The sequence below is a fragment of the Phocoena phocoena genome, chromosome 8 (assembly GCF_963924675.1).
Source record: "Phocoena phocoena chromosome 8, mPhoPho1.1, whole genome shotgun sequence".
Lineage (NCBI taxonomy): Eukaryota > Metazoa > Chordata > Mammalia > Artiodactyla > Phocoenidae > Phocoena > Phocoena phocoena.
Window position 1 is genome coordinate 72,207,110 of NC_089226.1, and position 23,990 is coordinate 72,231,099.

At 38.1% G+C, this 23,990-nt stretch overlaps 1 protein-coding gene across 1 annotated transcript; it reads right to left on the reverse strand.

The window, feature by feature from the left end:
* Nucleotides 1-218: 218 nt before the first annotated feature.
* On the reverse strand, nt 219-17,084 carry TPH1 (tryptophan hydroxylase 1). The gene is made up of 10 exons (XM_065882411.1): nt 16,968-17,084; nt 12,761-12,944; nt 10,350-10,450; nt 7,425-7,492; nt 7,083-7,279; nt 4,965-5,100; nt 4,110-4,236; nt 2,076-2,171; nt 939-1,072; nt 219-426 (listed from the first exon to the last, which is right to left on the reverse strand). Exons 1-10 carry the CDS (start codon nt 17,082-17,084, stop codon nt 219-221), a joined length of 1,368 nt encoding a protein of 455 aa, XP_065738483.1.
* Between the last annotated feature and the right edge of the window lie 6,906 nt (nt 17,085-23,990).

Genomic DNA, 23,990 nt, shown 5'->3' on the forward strand with positions numbered 1-23,990 from the left:
ATTTTACTCAAGAACTGGGGGAAATAAAATTAGGCTATACTTCACTAAAGCTGTTACCAAAAGAAAAAAAAAAAAGTAGTGGCTAGAGTATCCAGGTACACATTTTCAAAGACTAATGGTCCATTAAGGAATGGGAATAGAGAAGATTGTTTGGCTGCTGTTCCTCCACAACCAGGTCATCAAGCAAAGCAACAGTTGGCCCACAGGCCTCTGAATGCTCAGATGCTTTCGGGATTAGGACTGGCAACTGTCAAGATGCTCAGCTGCCTGCTGACTTTAGCAAGGGCATCACTGACAACATCAAGCTCATGCTGCAGCTCATTCATGGCACTGGTTATGCTCTTGGTGTCCTTCAAGATCTGAATACTCCGTGTATACGGATTATACTTCACTCCAAATGGACGCCTGATTGTTTTGGTAAATTCTCTATTTAAGAAAAAAAATATGAGGCAATCAGTTTCTAGGGAGAAAATGATAAAAACCAAATACTGTCCGTTAGTCTAAAAATTAACATATCTAAATCTTGTGTATTCTTCAAGTCCTTTCTCAAATGCCATTAGGCTTTCCCTGTTCCCCTAGCTGGAATGAATTGCTCCTGAATAAAATGCAGAACAGTGTTTCATCTGTATCTCTTTAAGGCTTCCTAGTTGTTATATAGTAATCTGCATACAGTTTATTTTTCCTATTAGATTATAAACTCTCTGATAGGAAGGAATAGGAAGTAACCAATTTCTCAGTGTATCTGATTTATATTTGCAACACTGAACATCATTATAAACAACACACCCTAAATATTTACTGTGAAAGAGAGATGTGTTACAGGCAAAAGGTGCCTAGTGGGCTTCTAATTATCCAGCTGCTTACTTCTGTGACTTGTTACCATTATTGGACCTATCTTTTGCAGGGGAAAATTAAGGCATGAGGAAGATATACTTTACCTCATCTTCTCCTTTGCATCTTCAAAGCTTTCAGATACAAAGTAGACATCCTGAAAAGTTGTGATGAGACACTCCTGTTTGCAGGTAATCTTAGGATCAAAGGGCTTTACTTTGGCATGTCCAGAAAGTACGTGCTAGAGGATGAAGAGTCAGTGAATCAAAGGATACTATCTATTTTCATGATCACATTCTACACACAACTGCCAGAGCCAGCAAAACAAATGGTTTGCTATCCCTATAAACGCCCCAAGACCACTCCATTGTTCTAACACTCTTCTCCATTTAGGAGGTACCCAAGGATCTTTATTTATTTATTCCTGCATTATGGCATCTGCTTTCTACCCTGCACTAGTTATTCCTATACATGACTTGTACCCACCAGCAGGTGGTAGGCTCCTTGAGAGAAAGACTGTACCTTGGACAATATTTCATGCACATCCACCACTCAACAAACATAAGTTCATTCCTTTATTGGATAAATAATACATCTCAAAGAATTCCCTAGAAATTGCTGAAGTTGTTGCTAGCACACCAAAAATGGTGAGGAAACAGCAAGACTTTGTTTTAAAATACATTTTTATTTAAAAGATATAACTATATTCTGAATAGTTATCTGTATCTATTCAGAAAACTTAGGAAATAGAGAAAAATGCCTCTTAGGTAATGTTTACTGCCACCCCAAGTATTTTCCACAGGTAGCTCTTATTGAGATCCAGAAACTAGGGCTTCCCTGGTGGCACAGTGGTTAAGAACCCGCCTGCCAATGCAGGGGACATGGGTTCAAGCCCTGGTCTGGGAAGATCCCACATGCTGCAGAGCAACTAAGCCCGTACACCACAACTACTAAGCCTGCGCTCTAGAGCCTGCGTGCCACAACTACTAAAGCCCACGCACCTAGAGCCTGTGTTCCACAACAAGAGAAGCCACCACAATGAGAAGCCTGCGTACCACAACAAAGAGTGGCCCCCACTCGCCACAACTAGAGAAAGCCCACGCGCAGCAACAAAGACCCAAGGCAGCCAAGAATAATAAATAAATAAATAATAAAAATAAATTAATTAAAATCCAGAAACTATTTCAGGTCGTATCGATTACATTAAGTGAATATGGTTATGTGCAAAGATTTACAGCTCTTACTTTGAGTTCACTGATGGAAGAAAGTAAGCCAGCACCGAAGACTCTTAGCTGCCCCTCTTGTTTACATAGACCAAACTCCACAGTGAAGAAGTAGCACTGCAAAAGGACATCAGTATTACTTTCACATCCTGAAGGACTCAATTTAAAACAAATTACAACTCTTAGTCACTGACCCAAAGTACCCTGGAATAAAATCCAAGACCCCCAGGATAGCTCACAAGTATTTCTACAATCTGGCCTCGTTCCAAACCAGACTTCTCAAACTTTTGTTCCCAGAACTCTTACATACTCTTAAAAATTACTGAGGAGGGATTTCCCTGGTGGTCCAGGGGGTAAGACTCCACACTCTCAATGCAGGGGCCCGGGTTTGATCCCTGGTAGGGGAACTAGATCCTGCATGCATGCCTCAACTAAGAAGTCCGCATGCCGCAACTAAAGATCCCACATGGCGAAATGAAGATCCCGTGTGTGGCAACTAAGACCCGACACCGCCAAAATAAATAAGTAAATAAATAAATAAATATATTTTTTAAATTACTGAGGACCCCAAAGACCTTTTGTTTATATGGGATAGAGCTAGCTATATTTACCATATTAAAAATGTAAACTGAGAAAAATTTTAATGTTTACTAATTAATGTTAAAATTATAATAAACCATTTTATGGTAACACAAATAACATTTTAATCAAAAGTAACTATATTGTACAAAAAACGGTGAGAGGGCTTCCCTGGTGGCGCAGTGGTTGGGAGTCCGCCTGCCGATGCAGGGGACGCGGGTTCGTGCCCCGGTCCAGGAGAATCCCACGTGCCATGGAGCGGCTGGGCCCATGGGCCGTGGTCGCTGGGCCTGCGCGTCCAGAGCCTGTGCTCCGCAACGGGAGAGGCCACAGCAGTGAGGGGCCCGTGTACCGCAAAAAAAAAAAAGGAAGAAAAAAACGGTGAGAAAAGTTGCATTGTTTTATATTGTCACAAATCTTTTTAGTGTCCGGATTGATATTATTTAATGTCTGGCTGGAAAACAGATGGATTCTCACATCTGCTTCTGTATTAAACCTGTCACAATAGGTTGTTTTGGTTCAAGTATGTGGAGAGAAGTCAGCCTCAAACAGATAAGTAGTTGGAAGACGGTTGAATATTGTAATAGCCTTCTCAGATAACTGTGGCTATTCTTCTTTGACACAACATCAAAACTCAACAAGTGGTAATTTCTTAAAGTACAGCTGTAATGTGGAATCTGAAACCATATCAATGAACTCTGTCTCTCACATTAAAATTCACTCTGCATTTTGAATGGATCTTTTACTCAAGGACCCTGTGGGGTCCCCAAACCACAATTTGAGAGCACCGTTCTAACCATCTAGCCTATTTCACACCGCCTCCCCAAACCTCACACACTCTGCTCCAGCTTCTTGTCATTTCCTCAGATACACCAAGCACCTCCTGTCTTTCCTTGTATGTCCTCATCCTGAGATGCTCTTCCTTCTTTTCCTGGCAGGTGAAAACATTACTCATCTTCCCAGGGCTGGTCCAGATGTTCATCTTCCATGAAACCTTCCACAGGCAGTTCTCTGCACTCCCAGAGCACCCTGCCTGAGCTTCTCTACAGACCTCCTTTCATTCTAACGTAAGTGTCTGTGTATAAGTTCCTTGAAGGTGGGAACCAGGCCTCATTCAACTTTCTATTTCCAGCATGTTTTGTACCTAGTGCTCAAAAATATTTTTAGCATCATTTTTAAGGAACCTATCATTTTTACTAAAAGAAGAAGGTATACCAACTGTTAACATTATTGTATTCTAGTGTTCTCTGTCTCTCTGCCTTTTTTTTTTTTTTAAAGCTCAGGTCTTCTTTGGATAAGCCTTAAATTTTTACATCTTCCTTTATGTTTTTTTAAAATTATTTAAATTAAATTAAATATGAGCAAAGACAAATTTTCTAATGCTCATCTTGAGTAGGTACTTTTAAACTACACAGATACCCACATCCCACCCCAGTTAAAGATTACTGATCCATACAGCTATTTCCAGATTTATACCGTTGCCAATTTTTGAACAGCCTCTTCTGAAGCTCCAAGAGAAGCCAGGCCAATTTCTTGGGAGAACTGAGCAAAACTGGGTTCAGCCAAAAGGGGGACATGACCCAAGAGTTCATGGCAGGTATCTCTGAAAAAGAGGTACAAGTCGTCACACTGTGACATTTAACATAAATGCATAATCAACCATTCAATCAAATCAAAACCTGATCTTACTTTTATTCAAATCAGGTTTTTATTAATCAGGTGGTATTACTCTGGAAATGGACCACAAAGGACACTATTACAGTAAAGAAACTATTTTGGTTCAAAACCTTGGCCACTCACAAACACACATACATAAGTTCATACAAATATGCACAGACATCCACATGTCAACCCCCCAACCCCCAAACCAGTTCTCTACTCAAATGTGACCTTCTCAGTCAGTCCTTTTCTGATCACCCTTTTCAAAATAGAAACAACCACCCACACACAACTCTGTCCCTTTTCCCTACTTTATTTTTCTCCATGGCACTTATAACCATCTGAATTATATATATATATATATTATATATATATATATTTACTTGTTTGTTTATTATCTATATCTCCCATTGGAATATAAGCTCTATGAAGGCAGGAAACTTTGATTTTTTTCAGTCTTACATCCCCTATGCTTAGGACAGCACTTGGCACCTAATAGGCTGTCAATTAACAATGGTAATAATAATGGTTAACATGTATAGAGCATGGAACATGTATTACATGCCAGGCACCATTCAAAATGCTTTACATGTGCTAATTCGCTTGATCCTCACAAAAAATCATGACATAGGTACCATATCGATGGATGGATGCTGCAGTAGAAGTACTTACGGCTCTGGGGTATAGAGGGGATCTGAACTGTGTCTCACATACTGTGTGCAGTGAAAAACTCGAAAGGCTAAACCTGATAAGAAATCTCTTGGTGATAAGTAACCAGCCACAGGACGGATGGAAAAACCTGTGCGCTCTGCAAAGCAAAGGAGAAAATCTTCACTAGAATAGACAATCTTACTTTTCTTTTCTAAAAAAACTCACTAAAAAGATCTATTAATTTAGATCAGAACCATTTTTGAAACTACATCATTTTTAGCCAGTACTACCTCTTGTAGTTTCTTTATGTTATCTCAACTAGATGGTGCTCTTTCATTCCCCAATACCTGAGTCTGCATGCCCACCGTAAAAGTCACCTTCCACTAGGCTGCAGTGGCTCTGGGGACCTCTATAAGCTCTGATCTTGTCCTTCATTTCAAACTCTCACACTCTGGTAATTCCAGTTCCACCCCAATGCTTTGTACTTGGATTCTCCCACTCCGATGGGCAAAAGAATTTTTCACAAAGATGGAAATATTCAACATCTAGCCTATTGCTAGCCACTAGCCACATGTGGCTATTGAGCCCTTGAAATGTGGCTAATGTGGCTGGGGAACTAACATTTTGATTTACATTCATTTTATTTTTTATTTATTTATTTTTGGCCGCACCACGCAGCATGTGGGATCTCAGTTCCCCAACCAGGGATGGAACCCATGCCCCCTGCATTGGAAGGCAGAGTCTTAACCACTGGACCGCCGGGAAGTCCCTACATTCATTTAAATTATTTAAACAACCACGGTTGTCTAGTGGCCACCATATTTGCCAGGGCAGGTAGCCCCTTCCAACTCATGTTTTGTTTGAACTTTTAATATTGGTTTCTCTCTTTGACACGCTCCCTTGAAACACCTTTAGCAACAAGCTCTGCAGCCTGCTCAAGCTCCAGACCCCAAGTGATCAGCTTTCAGTTTCACATCTATAACAAAATATTGCCTCCAGATCTCATGCAAGTGTGATTTGATAACAACTTCTGTAGCATTTGCTAGTCCATCTTTGTTAAGTCACACAAGGTCATGTGCTTTGGTTCTCTGCCATTCTTAATCACTATTTTTTTTAAATCTAGTTTTTGTAGGAACCACTTATATGAGTTCTTCCCTTGTAAAAACTATATTGCCCTCTCCTGTTTAGTTCTTAGTTTTGTGTATAGTGGTTGAGGAATGAGAATTATGGAGTTGAATAAATATGTATATTTTTATAACAGTCTATATAATAAATTCAAAGATAGTAATTTCAGATATGATGGAAATAAGATAAACTCCCTTTGGGTCAAAAACATAATGCCTATTTTTTTCCCTAAGGTTCTAATCTGCTGAGATCAAAGGGGGATATTTATTTTTCTTACATATTGTAGATCCTGGAGATCACTGATCCTTTTACTTCCTATACTAGTGAGAAAAAATAAGGAAGCCTGGACCAAATAAGCATGATGAACTAAAAGGAGAAAAATTGTCCTTAGTCTTTGTTTATGCTTCTACTAACACATCTTCTTCTTTGGGAAAACGAAAGAATCTTAGTGTGGAAAGGGGCTTCAGCGATCATTTACTCCAACCTTCCCGAAGGTGCTTGAATCTCCTCTATCACATCCCTCTAGTGGGTGTGGAACTTTTGCATGAACATCTCCATGGATGTGGAACTAACCATCTCATGAGCCTGTCCCATTTTCAAATGGCTCTTTTAACAGGATCTTGTCCGTTTCAAAATAAAAGTTTGCTGTTTCTATCCGACTGTCCTTTACTTCAGAACCACATAGGAATCCCTCTATAACATAAGATGACCTTCAAATATTTAAATAAGTCTATAAAGTCCCCTAAATTTCCAGGTTAAAAATCCTGAGAAGCCTTCAAATTTTATTTATATGATACATTTTCCAATCCTCTTACAATTCTGCTCACTTTCCTCTACATTTGCTCCAGGTTATGAATGTCCCTCTTCACATGTGGTGCCTGGAGAATTGCCAGGACAGAATACAGAAAAATTCTGACCTCCCAAATAACTGGACTTTAGTCCTCTATTAAAAATTCTATTGTGATTGAAATGGAGTTCAATATTCCCCTTACAAAAAATTAATCATTTCATCACCTTTTAAAAAGTTTGAAACATCTTCCAATTGTGGGATATTATCTTCCCGGTATCCACAGTATTTAGAAAGCAAAGGTAAGTTTTTGAGATACTCTCTGCAGGCATGGGTTGGGTAAAGTTTGTTGAGCTCTCGGAACACAGTTCCCCAGGTCTTAATCTCCTCCTCAGTGAATTCAACGTTAGGAATGGGGTCTCCACTAATGAGATAAAGAGAAGTTATCTTGAATTAGCATCCAATAAACGGTAGCACGTATCTTGTTTTCTATTTACTATATAGGCATAATTTACTCCATTTATTTCATTAGTTCAAAGTTGAATAAGTTATTTTTATAGTACACTTACTGTTTATAGTTCATAGCCAAGTCTGCAAAATACTTTCGTCTTTTACGATAGACATTGTCTTTGAAGCCCTGATAATTAAAGAAAAGTTTTTAAATATGCATACTAAAAAATACTTAACAAATGATTTAGAAAACATTTCATTATTATTCAAGTGACTATATTGAAGGGCTATATAACTATTATTTTGAGCAAGCACTGTTTAGAAATTTATGATCATTTTTCTTTTAAAGTCAGCATTATATGACAGATTCATACGATAGTGGCCGCAAAGATAAAAGATACTATAGATACAAAAATACTACAGTAGCTACAAAAATAAAAAAGTTTGAGGAAAAAGAAAAGCACCACCCTAGTTAAAATACATGGCTCTTTTCCAAGGGTGAGTTTTTTCTTAATCATTTGACTACATCTTCAGTTATATTTTCCTGTAATTAGTAACAAAGTAGTAATTACTAATATTTAAAATCATGGCAACTGAATCTAGCTTCAGATTTTATTGCAAAATGTAGACATATTAATCATTTGTAGAAGCAATTAATGATAAAAAGATAGAAGAGATAGTAACACTAGAATTTATACCTATGAAAAATATTTAAGAAAAAAATAGACAAAATAAGGCATCAAAAAGCAAATCTTAGGAGGAAATAGCCAATAATACAAAATAGGAAAGAAGGGGAGGACACTTGAAAGGAAAGAATGAGACTTGTGTGTTTAACACAGATTTACAAGTCCCTACTATGCACCTGGCCTTGTGCTGAAATTCAGAGAAACACAGCACAATCTGGGTCTTCAAGGAGTTTACTTTAACCAATTATTTTGAAACAATATGGTAAGTGCCTTATTACAGACAGGCACAAAATACCACTTGAACTCAAAAAGAAACTCATAATCCAGAGTATGCGAAGAGGGTAGTGGGGGTCAGGAAAAGGTCCCTAGCAATGACTCCTAAGCTAAAAGAGGAGTGGAGAGAGCCAGGGGGAGAAGGACAGAAAGCACAGCACCAAGGACAGCGCAGAAATGAAAAACAGCATGTTGCACCTAAGAAAGTACAGGTAATCCAATGTTGCTGGAGCCTGGAGAGTGAGGTGGAGCACGGTGAAGACTAGTTATGGGTCTGCTAGTAAAGGTCTGTTTGAGAGCTTGGATTTTAGTCTTGGGGTAATTGGAAGCCATTGGGTTTTAAAAAAAAAAAAAATAACAGCTTTATCAAGATATAACTCATATACCTTAAAACTGACATTTTAAAGTGTACAATTTAGGGGGGTTTAGGATATTCACAGTGTTGTGCAACCACCTCCACCATAACTTCAGAACATTTTATCACACTGAAAAAAAACACCCTACTCATTCGCAGTCTATCCTCATTTTCCCTCACCCCCAGCCCTGGCAAACAGTAATCTACTTCCTGTTGCTATGAATTTGCCGCTTCTGGATATTTCATGTAAAAGAAATCACACAATGTATGGCCTTTTGTGACTGGCTTCTTTCACTATCACAGTGTTTTCAAGGTTCACCCCTGTTGTAGCATGTTGAGTAATTCATGCTTTTTTATGGCCATTAATATCCATGTTGGGGACATACCATGCTTTACTTATCCATTCACCAGTGGATGGATATTTGGGTTGTTTCCACTTTTTTGCTACTATGAATAATGCTTCTATGAACATTTGTGTACAAGTTTTTGCGTGGGCTTATGTTTTCAATTTTCTTAGATCTGTACTGAGGTACCATTGGTGATTTTTAGGCACAAGAGGGATAACGGTTATACTGAGGCTTTAGATCGTTCTAGTGACTATGAGGACAGGTTTGAGGTGGCAAGGCTGGAGGCAGGAAGACCAGTTAAGGGATGTGGTAGTAAGAATAAACAAGGAACAAATTAAAGAAATATCTTGGAGGTGAAAATCAGCAGGACTTGGTAGTAGGTCAGTAAAACTGATTTACACACCTTTCTGTAAACATGCCCCAGATTTTCTTGCCTCTGAACCTTTGCTCATTTTGCAATGAACTGTCCTTCCTCTCCATCTCTTTCCTGCCAAAATTCTTTAAGGCCAAGTTAACAAGGTTGCCTTTCTCTGACCTCTTCGGCTAGAAGTGTTTACTCTCTTGTGTATATCTCACAGCAGTCTGTTCATGCCACTTAGCACATTTGCATACTTAAATCTTGTATGTGTGTTTATATATATGTGTGTGTGTGTATGTGCTTTACTTTGTCAACTTGACTGGAAGCTCCCAGAGGGCAGGTACAGCAAATTATTAATTCCAATACTTTCTCAATAAGACATTATAGAATAAATGGATGGATCGGCTGGGGGTTGTCTAAGGCAGTATATGGTCACATTCACACAGCTAATAAGTGATAGAAGCTAGATTAAATCCCTGGTCTGTGCAACTCTACTGCTGACTCTCTTCTCTCCTCCCCTCCTAGGATCCTAGAGCTCCATAAGAAGTCCTAATGCTCTAGACTTACTAATTCTCCAACTCATGCCTGTACTGTATCCCATATGATTTTCCAAGGTAACAGCTTCCTAATTCATCAACTGCATAATAAACCAATTATGCTGGACAGTGTGGGTGATGATTTTCCCCTTCCTATCTTTACCCCCCTCTCCAATAGCCCATGCCCATTTTGATAGAAACCGACTGCAGATACGGTGTTCATTGTAGTGTAATTCTTGGAATAGCTCTTAGTGATACGAATTCCAGGCATGACACAGATGTTTTGGAGCCAATGAAATTGGATGCTCTTCAGTCACTTGGTTTCAAGTCCACCAACATGAAGGACTAATAACACTTCCTGAAACCCAGATTAATCAAGATCCTATTTAGTCTAGAATAAGCACTTTCTCCAGAAAAGAAAAATAATACCCTTAATTTTTTAGTTTGCTTTAAATTATTTTCATGAAAATATTTATTTAAAATATTTACAGGATGGTCAGCATCCAGTTCGGATCCATACATCAGAACTCTGTTAGCACAGTGGTCCAGGTCAGAAATCTTCTTTGGAAACCAAGGAACAGTTTCCATACCTGAAAAATACAAAAAACACTAACAGTTGAAGAGATCATCTTAAATTAGGCAATAAAGAAGAAGAAATTAAGAAAGTCATAAATGCATTTGGATGAGATTTTTAATTTTTAGCTTGTACGTTAAGGCACAATGTATACAAGTAAATTGGTCCAGTTTTAGTAAGTAAATCTTATTCAAAGTTTTTGAGTTTAAAAATATTTTAAGCCTTAATTTCCTAAGCATTGCAGAAATGATGCACTTTAGTAATAGACCAAAAGTTGAAAAAAATTTAAGCTACATATTTAGCTAGTCTTAAAGAGTAAGGCTAATTTTTTTTTTTTTTTTTTTTGCGGTACGCGGGCCTCTCACTCTTGTGGCCTCTCCCGTTGCGGAGCACAGGCTCCGGACGCACAGGCTCAGCGGCCATGGCTCACGGGCCCAGCCGCTCCGCGGCATATGGGATCTTCCCGGACCGGGGCACGAACCCGTGTCCCCTGCATTGGCAGGCGGACTCTCAACCACTGCGCCACCAGGGAAGCCCCAAGGCTAATTTTTAATTAGCAAATTTAATTAAAACTCCGAATGTTTATTTTTGTTGATTAAAAGGATCTTAGAGATCATTTATGTCTTTGCCACTTTGATCTTCTCACTATCCCTCATACACAAACGCTCTCCTAAAACTCTGAGATTTGTGAATGCTGGTCTTCTCCCTGGAATACCTATCCCATCCCACATCCTGCTGCACCTCATCCTTCTGTTTTCTTGAGAATATCCTTCTCCTCCTTCAGGACCCAAATCAAATGAGCCTTCCCTGACCCTGTAGGTGGCGCTAATTCTCTATCATCTGGGTTCCAATGACTATGACTCCAATTCTCTGAAAGCTTTTACTATGTTTTACTATAATGTATCTGCATATGGCTGTCTTACAGAAAAGAATGGGAATGACTCCAGGGTAGGACTATTTCTTTTCATATCCCCATTTCTTAGTAGAAATATCTGATGCAAGTTGGTGTTCCCTAAAAATCAGTTGAACTATTTAGACTCTATAAAACTCTTCATTTGCCAGAGAGGTAAAGTAACTTATCCAAGATCATTCATCTCTAATGGAACAGAGAGGACTAGGACTCAATTCTTCTTGCTCCAGTTTAATGCTCTAACATACCCAGAAGTGATATTCAAGAGATTCAGCAACGAAACAACAGGGGCACTAATCACTCAAAATAGACACAAGCAGAGTCCCAGGCTCCTGCTCTATCAGGTGTTAATCTTCTAGTTGTTTGTGGTGGCCACAGGACTCCTAGGGGAGAACTGGGGGCACATGGGCTTCAGGCATGGTGAGGAGCACTTAAGGGACTCAGGGGAAAAGCTATCTGCCAGCCAGACATGGACATAGAATCTTGATATTTTAATACCTTATACAGCCATATGAATACATAACAGATGAATATCAGCCCTGATTACACCCAAATATTGTGACATAATCTGAAGGGATTATTTTAAATTGAGTACCATATATAAAATATGACTGATTTATCCATTTGTCTCTTGCCCCAAGTAAACTGCAAGGATTTTTTCACAGTAGAAGATTTTAGATTCTCTCTGTGCTACCTGAGTATCTGAAAACTTAGAAGCTTTCCCTTTGGTTTTGGTGGAAGTGAGGACAAGGAAGAACATTGTATTTCATATACAGAGTATTTCACATCATAGTTGTCAGTAATTGTCAACATTCTCAACAAATTTAAATATTCACTTAACATCTGCTAGGTATCTGCCCTGTAAGAGTTACTAAGTACTCAGGGATTGTGAACTGGAGGTTTGTGAAATCAAGAAATGCCTGATGGGGCTTCCCCGGTGGCACAGTGGTTGAGAGTCCGCCTGCCGATGCAGGGGACACGGGTTCGTGCCCCGGTCCGGGAAGATCTCACATGCCGCGGAGTGGCTGGGCCCATGAGCCATGGCCACTGGACCTGCGCGTCCGGAGCCTGTGCTCCAGAACAGGAGAGGCCACAGCAGTGAGAGGCCCGTGTACCAAAAAAAAAAAAAGCCTGATGATTTGGAAACTGAGATAACAGTGGAATTCTAACTATTCTAAATTCTTTCTTGTACTCAAGTTTTCCTTTTCACTTCTCTCGCCCTTGATAAAATGTTGCTTTACAATTTTTCTTTAGCATTTTGAGCAATTACATTTTGTATCTTCTTCATTATCAGATTGTAAGCAATTTGAATAGACAGTGTTTTACTTTTACTTTCATGCCTTCAAGCTAAACATAAGATAGGACACACATTATGCACTTAATCTTCTGAGTAGTATTTTCACTTTTCAAACTTACCATCTTCCTTCACAGTAAAATTATCTGGTAGATTCACAGAGAGAACATTAGTATGAGACTTCAACAGATGAAAAATATCATTCAATTGTTCTCTATTGATATCACAATCAACAAAAATCTCAAACTCTGAGTTTCTTCTCTTTGATTTTCGGGACTCAATATGTAATAGGTTCACATGCTTCTCCTGTGGAAAGCAGAGGATGAAGATTATACATGACTGCCTCAAATGGTTATAGTCTCTGAGCAGATTACTTCCATTACCACTAAAACTCAGTCTCATCACTTGTCATAATAGCCAAAGGGAAAAAAGGCTGTTTTGAGTGCCATCAACAGCAAAATAATTCCCCCTAAATATTAGGTACTATTCAAAAAAAGTTTGAAAAATTCATTACACCCTCCAGAATCTAATTAAATTAACACCCAGTAGAAAGTCCCTCAGATTGCCAGAACTGATTGGCCTTCAAATCAAAAGACTTAGTCTCCTAGATAAAAAGAACCCTTTGAAAATTCTCACAAATAAAGGTTAGGTTATTTTTTAAGTGATCTAGTGTTAGTCCTTTAAAAAGAAAAGTCTCCTTTGCAATAATGCATTTAATACAATTAGATGAACAGCTTGAACATGGAATATTTAATACCTCCAATATCTTAAGCTACAAACTCAGTAACCAGCTGAATCAGATTGCTGCTTCTGATCTCTTCGCGTGCCAGCCTGAGCTGTGGGGTGCCATATGTGTAAACCTGTGGGGGGAAGGTATCTTCTCTTACCAATCTGGCTGCTGAGGAAAAGCCCTGGTGACATAATCATGAAACATAAGAACCAGTCACCCAACAGTTTTCTTCATCTAAAAAACGAGAAAGTTAGAGTAGATGATCTCCAATACTAACCGGTTGAATCTAAATTAACTTAGTGAACACCTGTGTAGCCAAGTAATGGCTGTGAAGCATACAAAGAAGGGCAAGACGTACAAGGAGTTTACAATCTAGTTGACTAACACATGAAAGACTAAGAGAAAATACAAATAGAGAGTGTTCAAGCGCAGAAGATGTTCAGAAATGGAAAAAAACATCAGGAGTTTGAGGAGGTAGAAGGTTCTATGGAGCAGATAGGAGCTGAGATGAGTCTTAAAAAATAGATAGAATAGGAAGACAGAAGGGAAGAAGTAAGATTCCAAACAGGAGGAACTTGTATGAGCAAAGGTAGGGATGAGATAATTATCAGGGAACATTAACTTGATAAATAAGAAAGGAGAGTGAATGTCAGGGATGTCGTGAAATCGGAATAGGCAGGGTTTATCCTGGAACGTAGAATCTATCATGGAATCAATACAAGAGAGCCAGTTACAAAATATATTGGAATTGATCAGGAGTAACGGAGAGTTTTATTGAATCTATTTCTTATTAATTTTTAGAATAAGAGTACATTCATAAATATATTCTGAATGATGACTTGAATAAATATAAAGCTATAAATTATGTTTTTGGAGAAGAAGACACAAAATGTCAATTCTTCCTAAAGTAATCTAAAATTGAGTGCTATCAAAATGAAAAACTTGATGGCATTTGGTGAGGAAATGTAACTAAATAACTTAAAAGTTATTTAGTTTCTTTTCTTCTTACCTGGAAGAAAAGTTTAGTCAAGAAGGTCTAGGAAAATTCAGGTAGAGTTAAAGTAATAAGTGAGACATTCCTTATCAGATATTTCAATTACAGCAACAGAGGCACAGAGAGGTTAAGCAGTTTGCCCAAATGCACACAGCTAATCAGTGTAAGAGCTGGAATTCAAACTCAAGCTCTCTAGCTCCATAGTCTATGCCCTTAAAAACTATGCTGTAATCCTGTTGTACAAGAAAAGAAGAGTCAGAATAACGGATAATATAGCTCTTCTTTGAACAAGATTTACATCATCTTTATAATGAAAACACTGAAGACTGATATAGCCAAAAATTGGGGCATAACTACGTTGTGAAGATGGGGGGAAGGGAAGTTGAGGGGCCTCTGGAAAGGGAGCTGTGCCAAGGAAGCTAACCCTTCACTTCCGCTGGAGAAAATCAATAGGTAATATCTACAAACGGAAAAAACAAGGAATAGCAGCAGAATAAGCATATTGCTTATAAATATGGACGCTACTATGAGAAAATATAGTTAAAAGGGTTGAAGATGCTTGCCCCCTATAGGCAGAGGATAAGTAAAAATAGGTGGATTCACGCCCACAACACCATTGCAGCAGTCAGAAGAACGAATGAGATGGATATGTAGCAGCACGGGTAGGTCTTCAAAACACAGTGCTGAGTAAAAGAAAAAGTGTATGTACAATAACATTTATATAAATTACCAGTCCATGCACATGCAGAAACTCAACATAGATTCTAAGTAACATAAAAAACAATTCAGTGTGTAGATCAAACGTATCAGAGCAGTTGTCTATCAGAAGAGAGAAATGGAGATGGAATAAAACAGGAGGAGGAGGCTGTACACATCAGTGATGACAGTGTCCACGTGATTTAAGGAGTGTGATTAGCTCAACCCTCTGCACCTAGGTCAACATAAAAATTAAATGGAATTTAGGAATGAAGAGAGATGAAGCAGAAGACTGCTATTTTCTTTATAAGCTTTATAGTGTGGGGTTGCCTTTTTAAACCATGCACAAGTATTATTTGATTAAAGACAAAATAAAAAAGAAAGTTGATGGAAGAAATATAGGTATACTATTTAAAAACTCCAAGGTAATCAAAAGAAGAGCTTGCAGTAATCACGTAATTATCAAATATGGGGAGGAGAAGGAGGAAGAAGGGACGGAAGTATCGGTATCAGTATCATTCACAATAGAGAGTAAATAAATATCATGTAAATTGATAACTCAGAGAGATCAGGACAATATTTAGACATTATAAATTCACCGCTAAAAGAACTAAAGAACAGAAATAGTTAAAAGAGATTGCCTCTAGGGAGTGGAACTGAGGTGCTGGGTAAAAAACTGGTGCTTTTTATCACAAACTCTTCTAGACTATTTGTTATATTTAGAATTTTAAATTCTTTGAAATATTATTTTCAAACTGCTGTTTAATAGTATATCATATGGATATAAATCTGATTTCTAAACAGCTAACATTTATTGATAATTTACTATGAGCTATCCTAAGCACTTGAAATATATTAATTTTATTAGTTCTCACAGTGACCCTGTGAGGTAGGTAGGGTTCTCATTTTATAGATGCTAAGATGAAACGCAGAGAGACTAATTAATTTGCCCACCATCACACAGCCAGTAAGTGACAGAGCAAGGATTTGAACTCAGGTGGCCTGCCTTCAGGGGCTACAAGCTTAATACCGATGATGTTCTAGTAGTATAATTTAACCTGTTCCATACCTTAGGACAAGTAGTTTGTTTATAATTTTTAAATTCCTATAAATAAATCTTTGTGTCTCTTAAACTGGGTTAGGTCTCCCAGTTCAATGCTATCATAGTACCTGGTACTTCTCTTTCAGGTCAGTTTACACACATGTAATCATTTGTTTACTGAAATTATTTGTTTAGTGTCTGTCTTCTCCACTAGATTATACACAACTGTGAGGGCTGGAACTGTGTCTGCTTTGTTAGGGTACACACCTTCATATCTAGCAGGATGTGCTGTACTTAGTAAGTACTCAGTAAAAATTCCTGTTCTAACTGACTGACCCTGATTTCCTTAGGATAGATTTATGGAAGTAAAATTACTGGGTCAAAATATGTGAACACTTTAAGACTCAAAATACATATTACCAGATTGTTTCCCTACACATCACATCAATTTTCCCTCACACCAAAGGTGTATTTAAGTGCCAAATGCATTGAAGCTTTAACAGTAGGGAGTAGTATAATTGTAGACTCTTTGTTATTTTGCTATATAAAAAATAGCATTTAATATATTATTAATGTATCATTAAATAATATCATTAAAATTTCAATATTTCATTTAATTAAAATAAAATTAAAATTTGCTTCTTCAAAATCTGTAAAGTGAATCTTTCCTTCCCCATTTCTTTATTAGTTATTTGTACCTCCTCTTCTATAAATTGTTTGTATCCTTTGCCCATTTGATAGAATCGAGCAGTATTTTACAAATTTAAGTGTTTAAAACATTTCTGTAGTCCACCTCTGAAGAATTTACAAATAATCTTACAGACCCATTTTATAAGAGTTTTATGCAGAAACACAGAGACTGCTTACCTGGAAGATTTTCAGTGCTTTTATAAGTCCTCCAACTTCATTCTTTAAGGAAAAAATGAGAGTTGCTCTTCCCTTTTCTAAGGAATGATCTTTGTTTTCCTTATTGTCTTCAATCATGATGAATTTGGTGCACGTCTCTAAAAATAAAGTATGAAAATAGAAAGTTCTAAAAAAAAAGTTGTACAATGTAGACAATATTTGGTAGCATAGATAATATTTGAAACAGACAATATCTGATAACATTAACCAAGTTTTAGTTTCCTCACCTGTAAAACATGGATGTACATATATACTTTGCAAAACTGTAATGAGATCACAATAAGCTAAAACATTGCCTAGCACAGTGCCTAGAATATAAAAGGCAGACAATACATGTTAGTAATTTTCTTTTTTTTCTAATCCAATCCTTTCAGGGCATGGCTCAAGCCCATAGGTTGCTTGCAGTCTTCCTGACTGTTGTGGCCTGAACTGGGTACTCTTTCTCTATGAAAGTCTACCTCCTCTCCCCTTACAATTTTAGCACTTTATTGTACTGGGTTTTATTGTAGTTTCAGATGTACAACACAGTGATTCAATATTTTTATAGATTATATTCCATTTAAAGTTATTATAAAATATTGGCTATATTCCCTGTGCTGTACAATATAATCCTTGTAGCTTATCCATTTTATACATGGTAATTTGTACCTCTTAATCTCCTACCCCTATTTTGCCCCTTCCTCCTCTTCTCTCCCCACTGGTAACCACCAGTTTGTTTTCTATATCTGTAAGTCTGGTTCTTCTTGTTACATTCATTCACTTGTTTCATTTTTTAGATTCCACATATAAGTGATAACATACAGCATTTGTCTTTCTCTGTCTGACTTATTTCACTAAGCATAATACCCTCTGGGTCCATCCATGTTGTTACAAATGGCAGAATTTCATTCTTTATTCATTATTTTTTATGGCTGTGTGATATTCCATTGTGTGTGTGTGTGTGTGTGTGTATGTATGCATATATATGCATGTATACACACATACCACATTTTCTTTACGCATTCATCTGTTGATGGACACTTAGGTTGCTTCCATATCTTGGCTATTAAAAATAATATGAACATTGGGATGCATGTATCTTTTTGAATTAGTGTTTTCACTTTCTTTGGGTATAAACCCAAGAGGAATTTCTGGATCATATGGTAAGTCTATTTTTAGTTTTTTGAGGAACATCCATACTGCACCACTTTACATTCCCACCAACAGTGCAGAAGGGTTACCTTTTCTCCACATCCTTGCCATTTGTTCATTGTGTTTACACTGGGTCTTGAATGGCTTCCTCAAATTTGTCACTCATATATGTGACATGTCTTCTAACAAGACATCAAGCTTCTTCAGAACAGGGACAAGGCCTCCTATTTCATTTGTAAATTTAAAAGCCTGGACAGCTCTGGACACAGGTGGACTAGAAGAATAGCTGGTAGCCCAGAGAATTCTGGTTCCATATAAGTATCTACTTTCTCTCTGACTGTGGAATCCCCTAGGCCATTGGCCCTGAAGTCTTTTTAGTATTGGCCTACAAGTGCCAAGTGTGTGTGTGTGTGTGTGTGTGTGTGTGTGTGTGTGTGTTGGGGGAAGTGAGGATTTTTTTTTCTTTTTTTAATTTTTTATTTATTTTTTTATTGGAGTATAATTGCTTTACAATGTTCTGTTAGTTTCTGCTGTACAGTTAAGTGAATCAGCTATATGTATACATCTATCCCCTCCCTCTTGGACCTCCCTCCCCACCCCCATCCCACCCATCTAGGTCATCCCAGAGCACTGAGCTGAGCTCCCTGTGCTATACAGCAGGGTCCCACTAGCTATCTATTTTACACGTGGTACTGTATTTATGTCAAACCTAATCTCCCAATTCATCCCACCCTCTCCTTCCCCCCATGTCCACACATCCGTTCTCTATGTCTGCATTTCTATTCCTGCCCTGCAAATAGATTCATCTGTACCATTTTTCTAGATTCCACATATATGCATTAATATATGATATTTGTTTTTCTCTTTCTGACTTACTTCACTCTATATGACAGACTCTAGGTCCATCCACATCTCTACAAATGACCCATTTTGTTCCTCTTTATGGCTGGGTAATATTCCATTATACATATGTATCACATCTTCTTTATAGGGGGAGGTGAGGATATTGTGGGGGATAGATGTAGGGTATGGTAACTTTGTACTGGTGACTCTCAGTTGAGAAATAGACACTTGAGAAGTAAGATTTGGATTAATAAATGGAAACAGCATATTGAAGATTTATGGTTATTAGTTTTCTTTGGGTTATTAATTCTCCCTAATTGCCCAGTTTCATGTTCTAGTGGAGTTAACCTTTAACAACTTAAATTGACATAACCGATCTCACTGCCTTTCACCTGCTCTCATGCGTTGATCCAAGCCTGTAGAGCAGGTATAGTAGGATGGCGAGGGCTTGAAGCCAGATAGACTGTGTTCCAGTCTCCCGCAGTTCAAATTTCCCTTACTCGTGGAAGCCTTCCCTGACCCCCCCAAGTCAACCTCTAGTGTTGGTTCTTATGGCACCAGATACTTCCCATTCATAACAACAGTCGCAGGTGCAGCTGTAGCTCTGTATATGGTTGTGTCTGTCTCTTCAACTAGCCTGTGTGCTCTGTTGGGGCAGAGATCACGTATGCTTTTATGCACCATTGTGAGTACCTAACACAGTCTCTGCACGTAACAGGGACTGGATAGATGTCACTGAATGAATAAATGAAGGAAAGATTGATTACAGACATGGTCCCTACCCTCCGGGAACTAAAAGTCTCATAGAAAGGGAATGAAGGATAAGCACTGTAACAGGAACACAGGCGGTGGCGACGGCAGTGGCTAGATTAATTACTCTGGTACGTGTTCAGAGGTGCTTCACTGAAGATGTGTTCGAATTAGGTCTTAAAGAAAAAAGAGGAAAGAGTCCATGAGGAGGTGAAAGACAAAGGATGAGGAGGTGACCAACCACAGATCAATGAGGGATCATGTAGGCAAGGTAAGTGGGGCCAGATCCCTCAAAAGGCTCTGCAGTTAATGCAGAGGAGTTTGGACTTGATCTTCTATGCACATCCAAATACCCATCTCAGGACCATGGCAAGTCTGATCAAAGGCTAAATGAGAAAAGTTAGGACAAGGTAGTTTTCCATTAAGCTAAATTCCTGGCTTTGAAATGCTTTTCTATAGGATGATCAAAATGAGGAGCTTCATGAATTTCTGTCCTTCTGACCGGAGAACTATTGTGAGTTTTCTCTTTCTGCCATAAAGCCTTTTTCTTAACCCATACTGTATAACATTTGGGGTACCTTATAAGAGGCATCCCCAAGAGCCCTATCTGGCTTGATAGAGGGTATAAAGTACCAAATATGGCTCAGTAATTTTCAACTGTATGGTAATAAACAATAGTCTGCTACTAATCTGCCAATGGAATACAATTTTCTGTTTCAGAATTCGGTCTTTCTGATAGCTTTGGAATTTAGTTTAACAAATATTTATCAGGCACATACTAAGTTGAAGGACTTCTACATATAAGTTCAGAGAGTATGGAGATAAGAAAGAAATTCCCACTCTATGATAGCAAGATTCCATCCATTCTTAGCAACCCAAGAGGTGGGTAAGGGAACTGATATTTGTCAAATGTCTATATATATCATGCACTAATATTATCCCATATAATTCTCATAAAATCTTGGTGGAGGGGGATAGGAATTATATTCATTTTATAAATGAGAAAACTGAAGCTCAGAGAAACTAACTAACCTGTCCATGGTGACACAGCTAGAGAATGTAAGAACACATATTTAAAACTGTGTCCTTCGGGGGTGGGGGAAGGGTAAGCTGGGACGGAGTGAGAGAGTGGCATTGACATATATACACGACCAAACGTAAAATAGATGGCTAGTGGGAAGCAGCAGCATAGCACAGGGAGATCAGCTCACTGCTTTGCGACGACCTAGAGGGGTGGGATAGGGACAGTGGGAGGGAGGCTTAAGAGGAAGGGGATTTGGGGACATATGTATGCATATGGCTGATTCACTTTGTTGTACAACAGAAAATAACACAGAATTGTGAAGCAATTATACTCCAATAAAGATGTATTAAAAAATAAAAAATAAATAAAAAAATAAAACTGTGTCCTTGGAAATATTAATGTTAACATATGGATCTAATTTCACAAGAATTACCCTAAAAATGTTCAGAAAGGCAGAAAATAGAACAAAATTCCTGGGATCTAGTTGAAAGCTGACTTCTCAGATGAACTAGATATCTACTTTGGCATTTCTCAACCACTTATTTACACTGCAAAACAGTGTAAGGAAATATCTAATCACTGTCTAACACTTGTCAGTGTATGACCTTGGGCACACTACCTAACTTTTCTAATACAGCAAAGTAACCAAACAGTTAACTGAAACTCATGGCATCCAAAAACTCCCTTACACATTTTTTTTTTTTTTTTTTTGCGGTATGTGGGCCTCTCACTGTTGTGGCCTCTCCCGTTGCAGAGCACAGGCTCCGGACGCGCAGGCTCAACGGCCATGGCCCACGGGCCTAGCCGCTCCGTGGCATGCGGGATCTTCCCGGACCGGGGCACGAACCCGTGTCCCCTGCATCAGCAGGTGGACTCTCAACCACTGCGCCACCAGGGAAGCCCCCTTATACATTTTAAAACACATAATGTGACTTGGTATTCCGGTGTTTTCCCCACAGAGGAAACTAGGCTATTTCAGGCACCAAGAAGAGACTGAGATATATAATTCAAAATTTAACAAATACTTATTGATTCATTGAGTTTAAAATCAAAACTGCTTAGATATTTCTAATTGTGTCAATTTATTCTCTACAACTAAAACAATCTCTATGTCAAATGCTTTAAAACCAAATGACCAGTTAAACTTAATCATAATGTGGATTTTTCTGTGATTCAAATGATTACTAATGGTAAAACAAATGAAATTTCAACCCAAGCACATTTACATATCATAGTCAGTGTTAGGGCAGTAAAGATTAAAAAACAAAGAAGACTGTTTGCCTCCAAGGAATTCACAGATTTATTATGAGGGAAGGGGAGGAGGAGAGGCTGACTTTCCAGTAAGACCAAATAAGGAGAAGAGAACCGTATCCTGAGATCCCGGCTATAATATCTGAGGAGCACACGAAATCCCACCTACTTTCCAACCCCGTGACCAATATCCCATGAGATTCTGAAGATGATTGGAGATGACTTCTGGCCCATCCCTAAGTCTCTGAACAGAAAAGATTTATGGATGGGAAGCAAGACATCCTAAGAGAGGTTTTCAGCTTCAAAGGAATTGACTGTTTCTTAAGGTAAACTTAATTATACACAGGAAATTCTGAATTGGTGGCTCTGGGGCTAAAAATTCAGGGATGGTCTCAGATATGCCTTCTTAAAATGCTTTTGGAGATATGAAAACTTTTGGAAACATTTCTTACGTGTCTAACCATCACTCAATGACCATGCACTTCTTTTTCTTCCACAGTATGGGTGACTTTGTCCTATAGTATACAGTTGCCAACAATAAGAGAGATGTAAAATAATAAAGCAAATTGCTAGTAATAAATCCAACTACAAATCCATGTAGGCAAGCTATAATTTCTATGTGCATTAATTTCCTTATTTGCAAAATTAAGGATGGAGGCTAATTAGCACCAATTTCGTGGCTATAAGGAGGAGGAGTATAATATTTGAAACCCTTAGAACAGATGCTGACCTACACTAAGTACTCAATAAATATTAGCTCTAATAATGGGAAGTGCATCCCAAATTTCCCAATCTTCATAAAAAGAAAATGTTAAATGTAATAAAGTGGACATTCTAAACTTTCCTGGCTAAAAATTTTTCTTACCCTGGGAATTAAGCATTCACAAGATAGTTATAAACCTATCTCTTATAGTAATTTCTTCTAGTAACAAGCACATGGAAAGGTTGTGTTATGACTTAACATTTAAGTATTCTTTTGTCTTAAGGTGATTTTCAGTTTCATTAGTTTATTTATTATGAAACGACAAGTGTATTAAGTTCCAAATCTCAAGTGAATAATTTAGCAATTCTTTTGCAAACAAACAGATGAAGACTCCAAAGTACAATTTACTGAATCAGCCTATATTTACTGAGTCCCCATTTTCCCTCATATTGTCACCATAACCCGCTGGAGTAGAAGGATTCTGCAAATATAACCTATTTCCTGGTCTACCACTATTTTCATAATGTAAGCAAACTTTAACAACTGGGAGCAAGGATCAGAGAACAGGAAAGAAAAGTGATTTTTGCCAGTCGGTGGTAACAGAATTTACCAGACAGAATTTCAGATCTCCTGATAGGTCATCCTTCAACGATCCCTCAGAGCTTAGAATGCTCTTCATATAAAACTATATCAAGATTTTCTTTCACATTTCAAAACCGACCCTTAAGCTCCCCTGGCAGGAACCATTATAAGAAGGTACTAATAGTCATGGCTAATCTAACTCCAACCTTTTGGGGTTCATAATTCTTTTTCCCCTGGTTCTAAAATGGATCTAGTTTTGCCACCAACATTTCCCTAATGGGTGGGGGCAAAGGAAGGTGAAGGATACATGAACGGAATATTTATGATGAGTAAGGCATTTTACATTGAGATTTGGAAATATTCCTATCCCTCTTGTTAAGTCAATGTAAGAATGAAGTTTCTCAAAAAGAACTTCTGCTTAGAAACTAGAAGAAAAGAATTCTCACCCCTCCCCCACACCCACCCCAAAATAAGCTTAAGAGCACAAGGCTTTGACCTTTACTAAAATTTGGCCACAGCTTGGCCTGATAGACAGAACTTATTAAGCGTCTTTATTCTGTCTTTATCGTTACTCCCAAACCCCTTTCAGAACCTCATTATTTCTTCCATCACTTTTTTTCCTTTCCCTCTTCTGGCTACCTACCCCCTCCTACTCCTTCATGGGCAAACCCCACAGTACTAGCCTGGTAAGATAAAAGGC